This window comes from Euleptes europaea, chromosome 4 (assembly GCF_029931775.1).
Source record: "Euleptes europaea isolate rEulEur1 chromosome 4, rEulEur1.hap1, whole genome shotgun sequence".
NCBI classification, from domain to species: Eukaryota; Metazoa; Chordata; class Lepidosauria; order Squamata; family Sphaerodactylidae; genus Euleptes; species Euleptes europaea.
In genome coordinates, this window is record NC_079315.1 from 12,087,500 (window position 1) to 12,106,270 (window position 18,771).

At 43.0% G+C, this 18,771-nt stretch overlaps 2 protein-coding genes across 2 annotated transcripts; both read right to left on the minus strand.

Annotated features, from left to right (window-relative positions):
* Positions 1-4,428: 4,428 nt before the first annotated feature.
* LOC130476500 (taste receptor type 2 member 7-like) lies at positions 4,429-5,200 on the minus strand. Its single transcript, XM_056848443.1, has 3 exons — positions 5,020-5,200; positions 4,715-4,902; positions 4,429-4,509 (listed from the first exon to the last, which is right to left on the minus strand). The coding sequence occupies exons 1-3, from the start codon at positions 5,198-5,200 to the stop codon at positions 4,429-4,431; spliced, it is 450 nt and encodes a 149-aa protein (XP_056704421.1).
* A 6,617-nt stretch (positions 5,201-11,817) lies between these two features.
* LOC130476501 (taste receptor type 2 member 39-like) lies at positions 11,818-12,765 on the minus strand. The gene has a single exon (XM_056848444.1). The coding sequence runs from the start codon at positions 12,763-12,765 to the stop codon at positions 11,818-11,820; it is 948 nt and encodes a 315-aa protein (XP_056704422.1).
* Positions 12,766-18,771: the final 6,006 nt, after the last annotated feature.

The window sequence follows — 18,771 nt, forward strand, 5'->3', positions numbered from 1 at the left end:
GTGGTAGCAAGTCTCCCTGTGGTTGATGCTGGCCCTGGCCCAATGTGTCTTCCCTTAAAGGCCAAAACCACCCTGGAAAGGGCTTTGCCCCTCCCACTGCCTATTCCTGACAGAAACCAAGAATTGAAGGGTGGTAATTAAGGCTGCACACCATTTTTTTGGTATTTGGGGTTCAATAAACCCAGAAATTTTTGAAAAAAATCTGAAAAATCTAAATATGATTCGGCTTTTTCAAATAATTGAAAGTTTTCGGGTTTATTAAATGCGAACCCGAAAAATATGCCGCACAGAGCTGATTGCTGAATTTGGCGGAGCCAAGCGTTCAGTTCTGCGCTGTCTGCGGCCTTGGGAGTCCACGTGAACTTCGGAGGTGGCGGGCTGTGGTGATCTGCCTGCCAAGCATTCTGATCACTGCCACCTGCTGCCTCTAAAGGCCGTGTGGACTTCGGAGGTGGCAGACGGCAATGATCTGAATCCTGGGCCACCTCCGAAGTCCATGTGGTCTATGGATGCAGGGGGTATTCAGCCAGCAGGTAAGTATGGGTGGAGGGAGGGGAAGGGAGGGACAGAGGGGGGAATGGCAAGGCCAAAGCAGCCCCAAATAATGCCAAAAAATTGGCATTGCTCAGGATCCGCTTTTTTTTGGGTCCTTTTAATTGCCACCATTTTTTTAAAAAAAACTGATATCACCCCCATCTGAAAAATACTGAAAAGGTATTTTCCAAGTTTTTTTCAGTTAGGCTTTAGCCGATTGCACTCCCTAGTGTTAATACTGATGCGGTTCTCACTTCTCCCTCCCACATGTCTGTCCCCCTCATCCGACCCCTCACCTCAAAGCTATCTGTGAGTGCACTAGCAAGATAATAATGCTGGGTTACCCTGAGGCTGCTTATTTGGTCAATTTCACACCAAGTGTGGTCAGTTTCAGACCTCAGCCTGATCTAACAGTTTTGTTGTTGTTTGCGACTTGTGAGAATGCTAAAATAATCTTGTATGCAGCTGCTTATTTGGTCAGTTTCACAGTGAGTGTCGGTCAGTTTCAGTTCTCAGAAGGATGGAACAGTCCCAGGCTGATTTGCTGCCTTCCCCTTATACGCGTCCTCTTATAGGCATAAAAGCTTGTGTGTGTGTGTGTGTGAGTGCAAGACTATTGATTGAGATAGCCAGAAACCAATTGGTTGTGTGTGTGTGTGTCTGGATCCTTCTCTGCTTTGGCTGTAAAATGGCCACTTGGTTCAGATCAAATGAAAGAATCCCTCTGCAGGGCTGGCGGAGGACTGGTGACATATTTTTAAAAATACACCACAGCCAAGTACAAAGCAGCATTTTCACGGGAGAGGGACTCACGTGGCTCAGAAGCACCACAATTTCATTGGGGATGCATAATTGATCACAATTTCTTGGGGGGGTGTGTGAGACCCTGTGCATAGTGTTTTGAGAATTCGATTGCAAATACTGTGCATTTAGAGAGTAGCAGATCCAGCAGAAATAGACCGTGCATAAAAGGTCCAGGTCTCTGGCAGCAGTCTTGTGTGAATAGATGTTATAAATAGGGATACTTCTAGAATTTCCTCATTCAATATTCACCTGAATCCTGGTGAACTGAATATCTAGTTCTTTTTTCTTAAGTGGAACCAATGAACCAGGAATGCAAGGAGCTGATCGATGCCAGTATTGGTGGGATTTTTGAAAATCTGCTCCATTCCATCATTATGGCATGCAAAGCTGCAGGGCTGTGTTCTTGAAAGATCACAGAAGCACAGGTAATAGAAAGCTGAAGCTGGGGGAAACCTGGAACGTGGATGGTTAGAGAACAGTGTTATATAGATGCTCTGAAAAACAGCATTTCAGCTTGGCAGCAAAGAAAGTGAAAAAGGTCCACATGACAGGGGCCAAAAGCTTGACCAGCAGTCAAAGACTGTGATCCCAAGAACACTTGACTGGGGTAAGCCCCATTGAATACACTGAGATTCACTTCTAAGTAGACCTCCTTAAGAATGTTTCCTAATTCTCGATATCTTTTGGGTATATGTGTGTATATAATAATATACAATATAGTTACTATCCCATAATGTTTTACAATACTATATAATATACTGTACTATTATGTTATACACACACACACACACACATACATACATACATACATCTATATCTATACATACATACACACATACTCACACACATGCACATATATATACATATAATAAACAGAATTGGTGATCTAATTTTTGGATGTTATAACCAAGAACTCATTCCACTATTTATTTATTTATTTATTTATTTATTTATTTGTTTGTTTGTTTGTTTGTTTGTTTATAACCCGCCCTCCCCGGCCAAAGCCAGGCTCAGGGCAGAGAACAACAGTAAAATCACAAGTACATATAAATATATGTTACACATCATACAGGTTACATATCACAAGTACATATAAATATCCGTTAAACGCATCTAAAACCACAACCCAGTACATAATTCACAGGAAATAGAAACAGATGGCACGCTAATCTCTACAGCTCCCACTGAGATGTTATAGACAGACAGGCAGGTCTCCCCCTATATAACCAGTTATACCAAGGAAGTGGGGGGGGGGAGGTAGAGAGGCCAGCGTTAATAGAGTCACCTGTGGCTACCGTCAATTGTAGGCCTGGTGGAAAAGTGTTGTGTAATTTTTGAGGTTATAGATCATTTGATTGTGGCTACATGAAAGTCAATTAAGGCACACACACACAATAATCAGACCAAGCCCTTTTGTCTTAATAAAACAAACTTTACTCACTATAAAGGGTGGGGAAACTTGGAATGAAAAACAATTAATCCTTGCTACATATCTAGTTTCCTAAACTTGCCAGGCATGAGCTGGCAGGTATCTAACCTTAATCATAGTGCATTTCTAAGAGACAGAAATGCTCCATCCTTTCTGTTTGAATCCCAAAAAGTAACTGCTTCTGCACTCTCTTCTTAGACAAAGAAAGAGCAATAAAATGCAAATTCTAGTACGTGACCAAAAACATGTTGACAACAGATTCTTACTGACCAATAGCTAATTGACACATTGGAGATTACATCACCTTCTTGAACTGGTTAACATCAATACAAATAAGTTAACCCTTGACTGCCTAACAGAAACGAAGCTCGCTATCTATACCCAACAAAAAACTCTGTTTTACAGGCCCTGAGGAACTCTTTTAGGTCCCGCAGGGCCCTGATGTCACTAGGCAGAGCGTTCCACCAGGCTGGGGCCAGGGACGAAAAAGGCCTGGGTCTTGTCGAGGACAGACACACACTCCTGGGGCTGGGGACCACCAATAAGTTCACAAGCTCACAAGGTTGGAAGAGACCACAAGGGCCATCCAATCCAACCCCCTGCCATGCAGGATCCCACAATCAAAGCACTCCTGACAGATGTCCATCCAGCCTCTGCTTAAAGACCTCCAAAGATGGGGACTCCACCACCCTCTGAGGCAGCACATCCCACCGTCGAACAGTCCTCACCGTCAGAAAGTCCTTCCTAATGTTTAGGTGGAATTGCTTTTCTCTTAGTTTAAATCCATTACTCCGTGTCCTAGTGTCTGGAGCAACAGAGAACAAGCTAGTCCCCTCATCAACATGGCATCCCTTCAAATATTTGAACATAGCTATCATGTCACCCCTCAACCTTCTCTTCTCCAGCCTTAACAAACCCAGCTCCTTAAATCTCTCCTCATAGGGCATGGATTCCAGACATTTGACCATTCTGGTCGCCCTCCTCTGGACATGCTCCAACTCGTCAACATCCTTCTTAAATTGTTGAGCCCAAAACTGGACACAGTATTCCAAGTTATTATTTGAAGAACCGTAATGATCTTCGTGGGGTATACTATGATTTCTATTTTCTTCCAATACTGTTTTGCTAGTGGACATGATGACTATCCAAACACTTGGGACTTTTCTTCTTATTTATTTTGTTTTAGAATGTATCACAGAAACCACCACAGCCAGAAGAGACATTATCATTCTTTTTGCTCTAGCCTCCCCCTGTCATCATTCAAAGTGTACTAGCCACAGCAGTACACGAAACAACGATGAAGTAAAGAAGGATATTTGAAAGCGAGAAGGATGCTCAGGCTTCAATACACTGCAATCTTTGAACTTCAATTGCAAAATAATAGTAAACTTAGGTAAGCCATATATAGGATTTTAAGTTACAATTTTTATAAAGATATTGTATACTTCTGTGAATTTATAATTTTAAAATGTTTCTTTTCTCAAAAGTTATTTGATACTGGAAGTCTGAATTATGATATGGATTTTATTTTATTGGTCTTGGACTGTATTAAATAAATGTATTTATTTATAATAGTGAATTAGAACAGTGATTTAAAAATGCAGGATCCAAAAGCTCAATCCATTTGGAAGTTGTCTTCACAGAAACCATTTAAATGTGGCTTAAACACCAAGAGAACTTGTCAACGGATTGTGCCTGAAGGGTTTTTCAGGTTTCTTCCTCCTCAAGAGAATGTCCTCTTCCTAGGTTTTAAGAAGGGGTTTCCCTCAACTGACATTTTAAGTATTGTATCATCCTGACCCATGCCTGTTTCAATTTTGGATTAATTAATATCAAGATAACAGCATGCACAGAGGGATACAGAGCACTCACATTGTGAAGAAACACAGATGTCCAATAGAGATCATTGCTTCTCCAAACCAGCATTGAATCTAAAGTGACTGCTACAAAACTGGACAGGTACAAAATAGCAAAGGAAGCCAGAGCTTTGATGGCAGTCAAGTGAACTTGCGTGTTGAGATCCCTGACTCCAATTCCATTGCGTTGCAAATGTCTTATGTGCTTCCACAGAGAGATTATTAACAAGATCATGGATGACAGACATATCACAGAAGGCACTAAATGTATAGGAATAACTGCACCAGCAAGGAGCCAAGAAAAGTGAGGCCTTTCCATTTCCGAATCGCGGCTATTGTTTAAAAGTAAATTGTAGGTATCACCAACAGCTAAGTCACTTCTCGATTTTGTAATACCAATAGTAGTCATAAAAGCTGAGAAAACCACTGAGCTGAGAAGGAGCCAAGGGACCAGCCCAGAGAATCGTAGCTTCACTCGGCGGAAAATGGGGTGGGAGAAGGTGGCAATCTTTACCAAATACAAAACGCTGAGCCAGGCGGCAAACCAAAGGCTGACGTGGTTTGTAAAGATCCACATGATGACAAGCATTAAACGTCCATGTCCATAATTCAATATATAGATGTGTTGTGAAAAGGAAGCCCTAGTCACATGCAGCATTATTATTGTCTGCCAGATGAGTCTGGACAAGCCAAGACAGGTCAGGACCAGGTCCACCGGGGACACTTTCCTGCTTCAGAACCAGTTGACACCGTTGATGAGGACAATAAATCCATTTGCTACCATTCCAGCAAAGATTTCCATCATGAAAAAGGCAAAGCCAATTATCCACAACAAGGCGACCATCTTTGTCAGCACAAAATGAAAGAGTTTCTTCTGCTGGGAAACTCACACTTTCCTTCTACAGCCCTCAGCACAACAGTGGGGCCCTCCATTTAAGGACACCGAAACATCTGGGAGGCAGGAGCTATTTTCCAGTGTTTACCCTATGAAGATGCAAATCTTCCTAGAAAGGATGGTGGTACTAAAGCTATATCCTGTTCTAAGATGTCGTATTTGCACATTTTACATAGATGCTAAAAATTATGTTTGCATCTGTTTTCACAAATGAGGGCATATTATGCTTGTGGGATTTGTTGACTTTAAAGTATCTAGTTTTAGTCAATTATTAGTTATATTTAAGGAAAGCATTGACTTCTTCAGTAAATGTGTGCAAGCCCCCAACATCACTCCTCCACTCTAGGGCCCCACAGCTGCTGCCCATCTGTACAACTGAGGCATAGGCCTCTGAGCCAGTAGTGTTTCCAGGTCACTCTTCGCCACTGGCGGGAGATTTTTGGGGCGGAGCCAGAGGAGAGCGGGGTTTGGGGAGGGGAGTGACTTCAATGCCATAGAGTTCAATTGCCAAAGCAGCCATTTTTCTCCAGGTGATCTGATCTCTATCGGCTGGAGATCAGTTGAATTAGCAGGAGATCTCCTGCTACTACCTGGCAGTTGGCAACCCTATGCGCCAGAGTGGTTGTGGGAAGTTCTGGGGGCATGGCTCAGGTTAGTTGTCTCCCTGAGCCCTCTCAGCCTGGGAATTCCCCCTGTCGGAGGCAGAAAGTTAGCCAACAAAAAAATATGGCACCTATTGTACTAAAAAATCAAGTGCCCCATGAGGCTGGCCCAAAGCAGCTCAGGATGCCAACTACGGGCATGACTCTATTGGACAGCCCTGCCCTCAGTGATCCCAGAAGGCAGATTTAAGAGATTACCAAGATCAGAATGGATCTGTAAGTCAGGTGAAGCCGAATCTCCTGCACATGTCTTTTTCAGGTGCTCTTTCTACCAGGAAGTCCGATGCAGGGTAATTTCCCCTCTCCTTGATCTAATAAAGGATACCTCCGAGGAAGGGAGACTGAGGAGTCTGCTATGGGATGGATCAGACCAGAGGGCGAAACAAGTAGCGAAATTCTGCGCTGCAATATATAAGATCAGTCAGTCAAAGCTGGGGCTTGGCAATTCAACTTAAAATGGAGAATGTTTTACTCATTCGAGGCCTTTTTATTTTTTTTTAAACTGTCTATGAATTGTATATCCTACAGTTTTAGTTACTGTATACTCTCCAGTTTTAATTCTGTAACCGATACAAATGTTTTTTTAATGGCATTTGCCGTATTAATAAATGATCTCCAGCCGATAGAGATGAGTTCACCTGGAGAAAATGGCCTTTTCAGTCATGGTATGCTGTGCTTCTGACCTCCCCGCTTTCCATAATGTCAAAGCATTCTCTTATTTGTTTGCATAATTTTGTATTAAGTATCCAATTAATAAGAAGACGTTCCCTCACGAACTCAAAAACTGTAATAACGGAATAATTGTAAATCATGTACAATTATTAGGGCTGTCAGGTCCCCTCTCTCCTCTGGCGGGAGGCTATGGGGCTGCGATCAAGATTGGGCATGTGTGCATCACTTCCGGTTTACAGCTGGAAGTGCCGCCTCTCGAGGGGCCTTTTCCTCTTCGTTTGAGTGGTAAAGCGGCCCTTTGTAAACCGGAAGTGCCGTGCATGCGGTGTGTATGTGCGCATGCACATTTGCCCGCCAACCCTCAGGTGGTCGGTGGGCAGAGTGGCCAATTGCCGGGGGTTTGCCCACCACCACCGGACACCTGGAAACCCTAACAATTACAATGAACAGAAACAGAAGTATTGGCAATAGCGCTCAAAACCGCAACAGTGATGGTTTGTCAGCTAATGTCCCGTTCCGATCTGTCTTCAGATTTCGAGCGATAACTTTTGACATAAACACCTTGCAACCTCTGGTGCTGTGCACCTTTTTTTCTTCTTCACCCTTTGTGAGGACAGATGCAAACATATTTAGCATCTCTGTAGAATCTGCAAATATGAAAGATTAAAACAGAATATCAATCTAGTAACCTTTCCGGTTAAGTTTGCATCTCAATAGAGTCAACACTAGAAAATAGTTCCTGCCTCTCTAGATTATTTTTAGTTCCTAATATCGAAGGCCCTAATGTTATGCTCTGAGATGTTAATATCACTGATGATATTAAAAGGAAAGCACGGAAAAGGTATGGACATCACAGCAGAAGAATCATGGTTCTTTTGTGCTCAGAAAGATGACAGCCATCTTATTCATGGTAATCAGCTTCACACTTGTCATGGAAACCCTTGTTGGAATGGTAGTGAATGGGTTTATGTTCCTCATTGATCACTTGGGCTGGTTCAGAAACTTTCCCTAGCTGACTGGATCTGTCTTGGGTTATCTCAATATATCTGGCAGCCACTGGTGATTCTCAATGCAGTTATATTTTTCTTTTTTATGGATACCTATCAATGGAAGTGTCCAGACCTGGATAGCCCACGCTTGCCCTATCTCATCAGATCTCAGAAACCAAGCAGAGTTGGCCCTGATTATATTTGGATTGGAGACCACCAAGGAATACCAGGATTGCGATGCAGAAGTTGTGCTGGTTTTGCTCACCAATACACACACATACCTGTCCCTATTTTCATTTTTGTAACGTTGGGAGGGTGTGATGTCATTTGTTAATTTTGCCAGGTAGTTTAATTCCCATATCTTATCTGCACACCTTATTTCCCATCACCTACAACTTGATTCTTTTAAATGGCGATGTTGGGGACTGGATTTACAGACACACAAAGCAGATGCTCAGCCTCTGAGCCATAGACCCGTCTTTTCAGGTAGGCTAATCATAAGAACATAAGAAAAGCCATGCTGGATCAGACCAAGGCCCATCAAATCCAGCAGTCTCTTCATACAGTGGCCAACCAGGTGCCTCTAGGAAGCCCACAAACAAGACGACTGCAGCACCTTCTTGTCTATCTTTCACAGCACCTAATATAATAGGCCTGCTCTTCTGATACTGTAGAGAATACGTATGCATTATGACTAGTATCCATTTTGACTAATAGCCATGGATGGCCCTCTCCTCCATGAACATGTCCTCTCCCCTGTTAAAGACTTCCAGGTTGGCAGCCATCACCACATCCTGGGGCAGGGAGTTTCAGAATTTAACTATGTGTTGTGTGAAGAAATACTTCCTTTTATCTGTTTTGAACCTCTGGCGCTCCAGCTTCAGCAGATGATCACACATTCTAGTATTCTGAGAGAGGGAGAAAAGCTTCTCCCTGTCCACTCTCTCCATACCATGCATAATTTTATAGACCTCTATCATGTCTTCCCTTAACTGCCGTCTTTCCAAGCTAAAAAGCCCAAGGCTAATCCCCATACCTTCTCCACCCACTCTTTTGTGACTGGAATTGTCTATCTCACATACAAAAACGATAGCAATAGATATCATATAAGCATCTTGCATAGAGATCTTTCGTAGAACTGACAGCTTGATTCTTTTAAGTGGAGACACAGGGGATTGAACTAGGGACCTTCTACACAAAAAGCACATACTCAGCCACTGAGCCACGGATCCTCTCGAAATTAAGGTGTCGGGCTATGTGTGTGTGTGTGAAGTGCCATCAAGTCACAGCCAACTTATGGCGACCCCTTTTGGGGTTTTCATGGCAAGAGACTAACAGAGGTGGTTTGCCAGTGCCTTCCTCTGCACAGCAACCCTGGTTTTCCTTGGTGGTCTCCCATCCAAATACTAACCAGGGCTGACCCTGCTTAGCTTCCAAGATCGGACAAGATCAGGCTAGCCTGGGCCATCCAGGTCAGGGCTATACTGAGTCAGAAACAAACTCAAAGATTAGGTCCTCAGTAACCCTAACCGAACTAAAAATCCAAAGGCACCAAAAGGACTTTAAAAAACAATTTATTAACCGTACAATAAATACAGTTACAATTATCACACAACTACAATATCGATTGCATACATGGGCATAATATAATGGACAATATAATATATTGATGAGAGCCCAGGTAGATGTTTATTTTATGTATTATCACTAGAACATTTTAAAATAAGTTTTAAGTAATAAAGACTTCAATGTACATGTTTTCTTCAAACTTTTGTACTTAAACTTGTAGATAAGTTTTATGCTGACTTTCTCTACCTTTTAAGGAGACTCAAACTGTCTTACAATCACCTTCCCTTCCCCTCCCCACAACAGACAACTTGTGATGTAGGTGGGGCTGAGAGAGCTGTGACTAGCCCAAGGTCACCCAGCTGGCTTCATGTAGAAGAGCGGGGAAACCAACCCGATTCGCCAGATTAGAGTCCACCGCTCTTAATCACTACACCATGAGGGCTAAACAACCTCAGTATATATAAAAAAGTGGGAAACATTTGCATTTCCATAGAAATGTATAATATTAAATATATATCCTTACTTATACGTTATCCTCTACTCCTGTATAATGGAACATATCTAACTGACCAGTTCTGAAGCAGAGAAAAGAATGATTCCATCGGCATATCATCAGCGTGTATGCATTTCTTCTACTGAAAAAGTTGGTGGAAGAGAAAATCCACCATTAGCAAAATACACACATTCGTGTGAAAGGGGAAGCATAGTGTGTGTATTAATGAAGAACTTCCTGTAGAGTTGGGCCCTGAGAGTTTTTCAGGGTCCTGCTTGCAGAAGAGAATATTCTCCACTTAAAGTCTTTTGGTCAGTTTGAGATGACATTTCACTTAAACAGCATTGGAAGAAGAAGAAGAGTTGGTTTTTATATGCTGACTTTCTCTACTACTTAAGGGAGACCCAAACCGGCTTACAATCATCTTCCCTTCTCCTCCCCACAAAAGACAGAGAGAGTGTGACTTGCCCGAGGTCACCCAGCTGGCTTCGGGTTTAGGAGTGGGGAAACAAACCACCAGATTTGCCTCCACGGCTCATTTGGACGAGTGGGGAATCAAACCCAGTTCTCCAGATCAGACTCCTGCGCTTCAAACCACCGCTCTTAACCACTACACCACACTGGTTCTCGTAAGTGATGTAGCATCCTGACCCATGTCTGTTTTAGTTTGGGATTAATTAAGATCAGGATAACAGCATGTCCCGAGGGATAAGCAGCAATAACGTTATCGATCAGCATCATTGGCCAAGGGAGATCCATCTGAGCCCAGAGCAATATTCCCAGTGCAGTGAATGCGAGAAAACTGGACAGGTACAGAACAGAGAAGGAGGCCAGAGCTTTAATGGCAGTCATGTGAACTTGAGTGTTGAGATCCTTGATGCCAATCCCATTGCATTTTAAATTTCTTGTGTGCTTCCACAGAGAGGTTATTAACAAGACGGAGGATGACAGAAAGATCAGAAGGGGAATAAAATTTGGGGTGGTCGCTGCAATATCAAAGTACCTACAGGAGTCAGACTTTTTCATTTCTGAACGATTGGAGCTCAAAAGTGATGAGTTGAAACTGCACATGGACAAACCATTGCCCAAGCTTGTGACTACAGAAATAGTTGTAATAGCAGAGAGACCAACGGAGCCCAGAAGCAACCATGGCACCAGTCCATAGATTCTTTGCTTCACTTGGAGGAAAACATGGTGGGAGAAGATGGCGATCTTTGCACAGTAGAAAACACTGAGCCAGGTGGCAAACCAGACATTGGCGGTGTTCGTAAATATCCATACAACGGCAATCATTAAATGATTCCAAATATGAGTACTCAGAGAAAAGAAATGTATAGTTTCATCCAGAATCAGTACTGCCTGAAATGCAAGTCTGGACAAGCCAAGGCGGGTGAGGATTAGGTCAGGTGAACCAGTCAACGTAATTCATGAGGACAATAAATCCATTTGCAATTACTCCAACGAGGCTTTCAATAACCAGCAGTGTATAAGTGACTATCATGATTAAGGAAGCCTCCATCTTTCTGAACACAAAAGGAAAGAGTTTCTTCTGCTGTAATGTTCAGACTTTCCCCAATGCTGTCCTTTCGGTGATATTAACCCAAAAGAGCACAAGACTTGGGTCTTCAATTGAGGCACTGAAAAACATCTGGAGAGGCAGGAGCTGCTTTCTATTGTTGACTCTGTCGAGATGCAAATCTTACCAGAAAGGACTGGGTTACCATCTATACCCTGTTCTAATATTTCATATTTGCACATTCTACAGAGATGTTAAATACAATCTTTACACCTGTCTTCGCAAAGGACGATATCACACGCTTTTGGGATCTGTTCACTTAAAACTAATATTTTCCATGCCCACTTATTATTAATAATGACTAATTTGACTGCATTCTGCACCAGTAGCCAAATATTCTAGGGCAAATCTTTTGGGATCAAACAGCATTGCAAGTGATGTAGCATCCTGACCCATGTCTGTTTTAGTTTGGGATTAATTAAGATCAGGATAACAGCATGTCCGGAGGGATAAGCAGCAATAACATTATCAGTCAGCATCATTGGCCAAGTGTGATCCATGTTATTCAAGATCAGTATTGCCTGTGCAACGAATGCTAGATAACTGGACAGGTACAGAACAGAGAAGGAAGCCAGAGCTTTAATGGCAGTCAAGTGAACTTGGGTGTTGAGATCCCTGACTCCAGTTCCATTGCGTTGTAAACGTCTTGTGTGCTTCCACAGAGAGGTTATTAACAAGATGGATGATGACAAAAATATCAGAAGGGGAATAACATTTGAGGCATTTGCCACAATATCAAGGTACCTACAAAAGTCAAACCTTTTAATTTCTGAACCATTGGTGCTCAAATGTGATGAGTTGAAATTGAATGTGGACAAACCATCGCTCCAGGCTGTGACTAGAGTAATAGTCTTAATAGCAGAGAAAAAAACGGAGCCCAGGAGCAGCCGCGGCACCAGTCCAGAGATTCTTTGCTTCACTTGGAGGAACACGGGATGGGAGAAGATGGAGATCTTTGCAAAGTAGAAGACACTGAGCCAGGTGGCAAACCAAACATTGGCGGTGTTTGTAAATACCCACACAACACTATTCACTCGATTTAGGTAATTCAAAATATGAGTGCTCAGAGAAAAGGAATAGAGAGTTACATCCAGAAGCACTACTGCCTGAAACGCAAGTCTGGACAAGCCAAGGCAGGTCTGGATCAGGTCAGCTGGGGAGAGTTTCCTGCTTTTGAACCAGTCAATATAATTCATAAGGACAATAAATCCATTTGCTACTATTCCAATGAGGCTTTCAATAACCAGCAATGTAAAACCGATGATCTTGATTAAGGAAGCCGCCATCTTTCTGAGCACAAAAGGAAAGTGTTTTTTCTGTCGTGATGTTCACGCTTTCCCCGATGCTGCCTTTTCAGTGATATTAACCCAACAAAGCACAACAGTCGGACCTTCAACTGAGGCAACTGAAAAACATCTGGAGAGGCAGGAGCTATTTTCTAGTGTTGACTCTGTCGAGATGCAAATCTTACCAGGAAGGACTGGGTTACCATCTATATCCACCTCTATGATATCCTCTTCTAATATTACATATTTGCACATTCTGCAGAGATGTTAAATATTATCTTTGCACCTGCCTTCACAAAAGATTATGTCATACACCTTTGGGATCTGTTCACTTAAAACTGATATTTTCCATGCCCACTTATTATTAATAATGACTAATTTGACTGCATTCTGCACCAGTAGCCAAATCTTCTAGGGCAGCCTAACATAGGTGTTTTATGCATGGTCACTTTACCCTCCTTTATTCCCTGTTTCAGCCAGGATCAAATTGTTCAGTATGCACGTTACCTCTTTCCTTGGAAGCTCAACGCTGTTTCAACGCAAAGTGAACCCGCCTTTTCCTATTCCTCTTCTGGCCCGAATTAAACCATTTATCCTGGCCCATTCTGGAGTCACAGAGCATGCATACTCTGTTCTCGGTTCAAGCTTTGCCCCACCCTTTTCCAAAGCCCTCTTCAAGGCAGCATGCAGATAGCCAAACAGGGGAAGCACAGAAGATTGGCTTCTCTCATAGCCAATCACTAAGCAGTGTGTAAAGAGGCGGGGATTCAAGTGCTTCCTGCTACCTCGGAGCTCTTTCTGAGCAAATCAAAGGCTTTTTTAAAGGCTTGGATTTCTCCTCCCCCCCTTCTTTCAGGTAGCTCCGTTTTGTCCCCCCCCCTTAAAATGCTTTTTTTATACGGCAGTTGGGTTTGGGGGGAAGGAAATCTCTCAGGGTGAGTAGTTCAAAGTGGCCAGCTGCAGTACTGCAGTCCAAGCTCTGCTCACGACCAGAGTTCTATCCCGACGGAAGTCTGTTTCAGGTAGCCGGCTCAAGGTTGACTCAGCCTTCCATCCTTCCGAGGTCAGCATGAGAACTCAGCTTGCTGGGGGTAAAGGGAAGATGACTGTGGAAGGTGATGGCAAACCACCCAGTAAACATAGTCTGCCTAGTAAACATCAGGATATGACATCACCCCATGAGTCAGGAAGAAGAAGAAGAAGAGTTGGTTTATACATGCCTACTTTCTCTACCACTTAAGGGAGAATCAAACCAGCTTACAATCACCTTCCCTTCCCTTCCCCTCCCCACAACACACCCTGGGAGGTAGGTGGGGCTGAGAGAGCTGTGACTAGTCAGAGGTCACCCAGCTGGCTTCGTGTGGAGGAGTGGGGAAACCAACCCGGTTCGCCAGATTAGCCTCCGCTGCTCCAAACCATTGCTCTTAACCACTACACCACGATGGCCGGTGCTTGCGAAGGGGAATACCTTTACCTTTACATTTATCCCAGGCTGGTGTGTCACAGCCATGCACCCCCAACTTGACCATATACAAAAACACATGATTAATCTATTTATTTCCTTTGTTTTAGTTCACTCCAGCATGTCTTAGAAGCCAGGACCGAATAGAACTCTGTCAGAAAAGGGCCTTCAACAATGTGTCACGAGGAGCTGGTCTGAGGTAGTTGTGCTGGTTTTGCTCACCAATACACACACACACACATACCTGTCCCTATTTTCAATTTTGAAATGCTGGGCGAGTGTGATGTCATTTGTTAATTTTGCCAGGTAGTTTAATTCCCATATCTTATCTGCACACCTTATTTCCCATCACCTACAACTTGATTCTTTTAAATGGCGATGTTGGGGACTGGATTTACAGACACACAAAGCAGATGCTCAGCCTCTGAGCCATAGACCCGTCTTTTCAGGTAGGCTAATCATAAGAACATAAGAAAAGCCATGCTGGATCAGACCAAGGCCCATCAAATCCAGCAGTCTCTTCATACAGTGGCCAACCAGGTGCCTCTAGGAAGCCCACAAACAAGACCACTGCAGCACCTTCCTGTCTATCTTTCACAGCACCTAATATAATAGGCCTGCTCTTCTGATACTGTAGAGAATACGTATGCATTATGACTAGTATCCATTTTGACTAGTAGCCATGGATGGCCCTCTCCTCCATGAACATGTCCTCTCCCCTGTTAAAGACTTCCAGGTTGGCAGCCATCACCACATCCTGGGGCAGGGAGTTTCAGAATTTAACTATGTGTTGTGTGAAGAAATATTTCCTTTTATCTGTTTTGAACCTCTGGCGCTCCAGCTTCAGCAGATGATCACGCATACTAGTATTCTGAGAGAGGGAGAAAAGCTTCTCCCTGTCCACTCTCTCCATACCATGCATAATTTTATAGACCTCTATCATGTCTTCCCTTAACTGCCGTCTTTCCAAGCTAAAAAGCCCAAGGCTAATCCCCATACCTTCTCCACCCACTCTTTTGTGACTGGAATTTTCTATCTCACATACAAAAACGATAGCAATAGATATCATATATCTTGCATAGAGATTTTTCCTAGAACTGACAGCTTGATTCTTTTAAGTGGAGACACGGGATTGAACCAGACACACAAAGCACATACTCAGCCACTGAGCCACGGATCCTCTCGAAATTAAGGTGTCGGGCTATACTGAGTCAAAAACAAAACTCAAAGATCAGGTCCTCAGTAACCCTAACCAAACCAAAAATCCAAAGGCGCCAAAAGGACATTAAAAAACAATTTATTAACTGTACAATTAAATACAGTTACAATTATCACCAGTTGCAACACAACTACAATATCGATAGCATATGTAGGCGTAATATAATTGAAAATATGATATATTGATGAGAGCTTAAGTAGAAGTTTATTTTATGTATTATCATTAGAACATTATAAAATAAATCGTAAGTAATAAAGACTTCAGTGTACATGTTTTCTTCAAACCTTTGCACTAAAACTTGTAGAGAAGGAGGAGAGGTGGTTTTTATATCCTGATTTTCTCTACATTTTAAGGAGAATCAAACTGGCTTAAAATCCCCTTCCCTTCCCCTCCCCACAACAGACAACTTGTGAGGTAGGTGGGGCTGAGCGAGTTCGGAGAGAGCTAAGACTAGCCCAAGGTCACCCAGCTGGCTTCATGTGGAAGAGCAGGGAAACCAACCCGGTTCCCCAAACTAGAGTCCACCACTCATGTGGAGGAGTGGGGAATCAAGCCCAGTTCTACAGATTAGAGTCCACTGCTCTTAACCACTACACCACACTGGCTAAACAAACTCAGTATATAAAAAAGTGGAAAACATTTGCATTTCCATAGAAATGTATATTACAGTGTTATTTCCTGTTGTTATTCTGTCTCTCACAGCTACAATAAACCTACCATTAAAATTATGGACTGGTCATTTCTTCGTCAGAGGGCAAATGGGCAAATTTAGCAGGGGATCAAATACTTTCCCCCCTCACTGTAAGTATATATCATTACTTATATGTTACTTACATGTTATCCTCTACTCCTGTATCCAAATCAAAAGGAACATATCTAACCTGAACAGTTCTGAAGCAGAGAAAAGAATGATTCCATTGGCATATCATCTGTATAGATGCATTTCTTCTACTGAAGTAGTAAAATACATACATTCATGTGAAAGGGGAAGCATAGCATGTGTACTAATGAAATACTTCCTGTACGGTTGTGCCGCGAGAGTTTTTCTGGGTCCTTCTTGCGGAAGAGAATGTCCTCTCCTTAAAGTCTTTTGGTCAGTTTTAAGGTGACATTTCACTCAAACAGCATTGCAAGTGATGTAGCATCCTGACCCATGTCTGTTTTAGTTTGGGATTAATTAAGATCAGGATAACAGCATGTCCGGAGGGATAAGCAGCAATAACATTATCAGTCAGCATCAACGGCCAAGTGTGATCCATGTTATTCAAGATCAGTATTGCCTGGGCAATGAATGCTAGGTAACTGGACAGGTACAGAACAGAGAAGGAAGCCAGAGCTTTAATGGCAGTCAAGTGAACTTGGGTGTTGAGATCCCTGACTCCAGTTCCATTGTGTTGTAAACGTCTTGTGTGCTTCCACAGAGAGGTTATTAACAAGATGGATGATGACAAAAATATCAGAAGGGGAATAACATTTGAGGCATTTGCCACAATATAAAAGTACCTACAAAAGTCAAACCTTTTAATTTCTGAACCATTGGTGCTCAAATGTGATGAGTTGAAATTGCATGTGGACAAACCATCGCTCCAGGTTGTGACTAGAGTAATAGTCTCAATAGCAGAGAGAACGACGGAGCCCAGGAGCAGCCATGGCACCAGTCCAGAGATTCTTTGCTTCACTTGGAGGAACACGGGATGGGAGAAGATGGAGATCTTTGCAAAGTAGAAGACACTGAGCCAGGTGGCAAACCAAACATTGGCGGTGTTTGTAAATACCCACACAACACTATTCACTCGATTTAGGTAATTCAAAATATGAGTGTTCAGAGAAAAGGAAGAGATAGTTACATCCAGAAGCACTACTGCCTGAAACGCAAGTCTGGACAAGCCAAGGCAGGTCTGGATCAGGTCAGCTGGGGAGAGTTTCCTGCTTTTGAACCAGTCAATATAATTCATAAGGACAATAAATCCATTAGCTACTATTCCAATGAGGCTTTCAATAACCAGCAGGGTAAAACCGATGATCTTGATTAAGGAAGCCGCCATCTTTCTGAGCACAAAAGGAAAGTGTTTCTTCTGTCGTGATGTTCACGCTTTCTTCGATGCTGTCTTTTCAGTGATATTAAACCAACAAAGCACGACACTCAGGCCTTCAGTTGAGGCACTGAAAAACATCTGGAGAGGCAGGAGCTATTTTCTAGTGTTGACTCTGTTGAGATGCAAATCTTACCAGGAAGGACTGGGTTACCATCTATATCTACCTCTATGATATCCTCTTCTAATATTACATATTTGCACACTCTGCAGAGATGTTAAATATGATCTTTGCACCTGCCTTCATAAAAGATGATGTCATACACCTTTGGGATCTGTTCACTTAAAACTAATATTTTCCATACCCACTTATTATTAATAATGACTAATATGCCTGCATTCCACACCAGTGGCCATTTCCCAAGAGTCTTCAAGGGCAGCCCAGCTTGGAGTTCATCTCAGAAAACCAACCAGGATACAAAACAATGGATAATTGCAGCCAGCAGTATAATGTAGACGCAGGCAGGAATCTTTAGATCTTGGGCCATGGGCTGGGGATCCTAGTTATTGGTGTGTGTGTGTGCGGGAAGTATTGCGGTGGGACCAGGTGTTATAAGGGAAGGAAACAGAGATATGAGTATGCTCAGTGTCCTTCCAACCTGCAGCCCATCCCGAGAGATGATGGTAGGGGGGGTCTAGGAATTACCCAACTCCAACACTGCTGTTGTGTAACTCCGAGTCCATAAATAATATCGCCACCCTACACAATTACTTTGTCTTGCAGAGTGTGGACCTGACTTGGGTGTGAGAAGGTGAAGTTGTCTACCTGAAAGAACTAACTCCCTCAGGCTTCTCGGTCCTTCACCAGTCTCGGAAGTTTGGCCGGGGGTGTGTGACTTTGGTCGTCTGGGAGGTTTTTTCCTTCAGGGGCATTCCTAATCTGGTGGTTCATGGCACTGAATGTGTTGGCCTCATGGAAGCCAAGGAGAACATGACTATCTGCCTGGTGTACCAGCTGCCCAGCACACCAGCAGATACCCTGTTGAGCTTGCTAGAGATGGGCCTTGGAGTTCCCCAGGCTGATAGTTTGGGGGGATTTCAATGTCCATGCTGATGCTGGACCTTTCTCGCATGTCTCTGACCAGGTGTCATACATGTTAGCACTGGGGTTCTCACAATTTGCCTTGTGTCCCACTCATCAAGAAGGCCACACACTAGATCTAATCTTTGATTCTGGGATAGGGTTGGATCTGGTGCCCAGTGAGGAAGTACCATGGTCAGATCACTTTATC

Excerpts from the sequence above, each read along its gene's own strand:
- LOC130476500 (XM_056848443.1), bottom strand. The coding sequence starts at position 5,200 with ATGTGGATCTTTACAAACCACGTCAGCCTTTGGTTTGCCGCCTGGCTC. Across the intron at positions 4,903-5,019 it reads AGCTTTTATGACTACTATTG|TTATTCCTATACATTTAGTG; the intron begins GTATTACAAAAT and ends TTGCTGGTGCAG. Across the intron at positions 4,510-4,714 it reads TTTTGTACCTGTCCAGTTTT|GAAGAGGACATTCTCTTGAG; the intron begins GTAGCAGTCACT and ends CTTAAAACCTAG.
- LOC130476501 (XM_056848444.1), bottom strand. The coding sequence starts at position 12,765 with ATGGCGGCTTCCTTAATCAAGATCATCGGTTTTACATTGCTGGTTATT.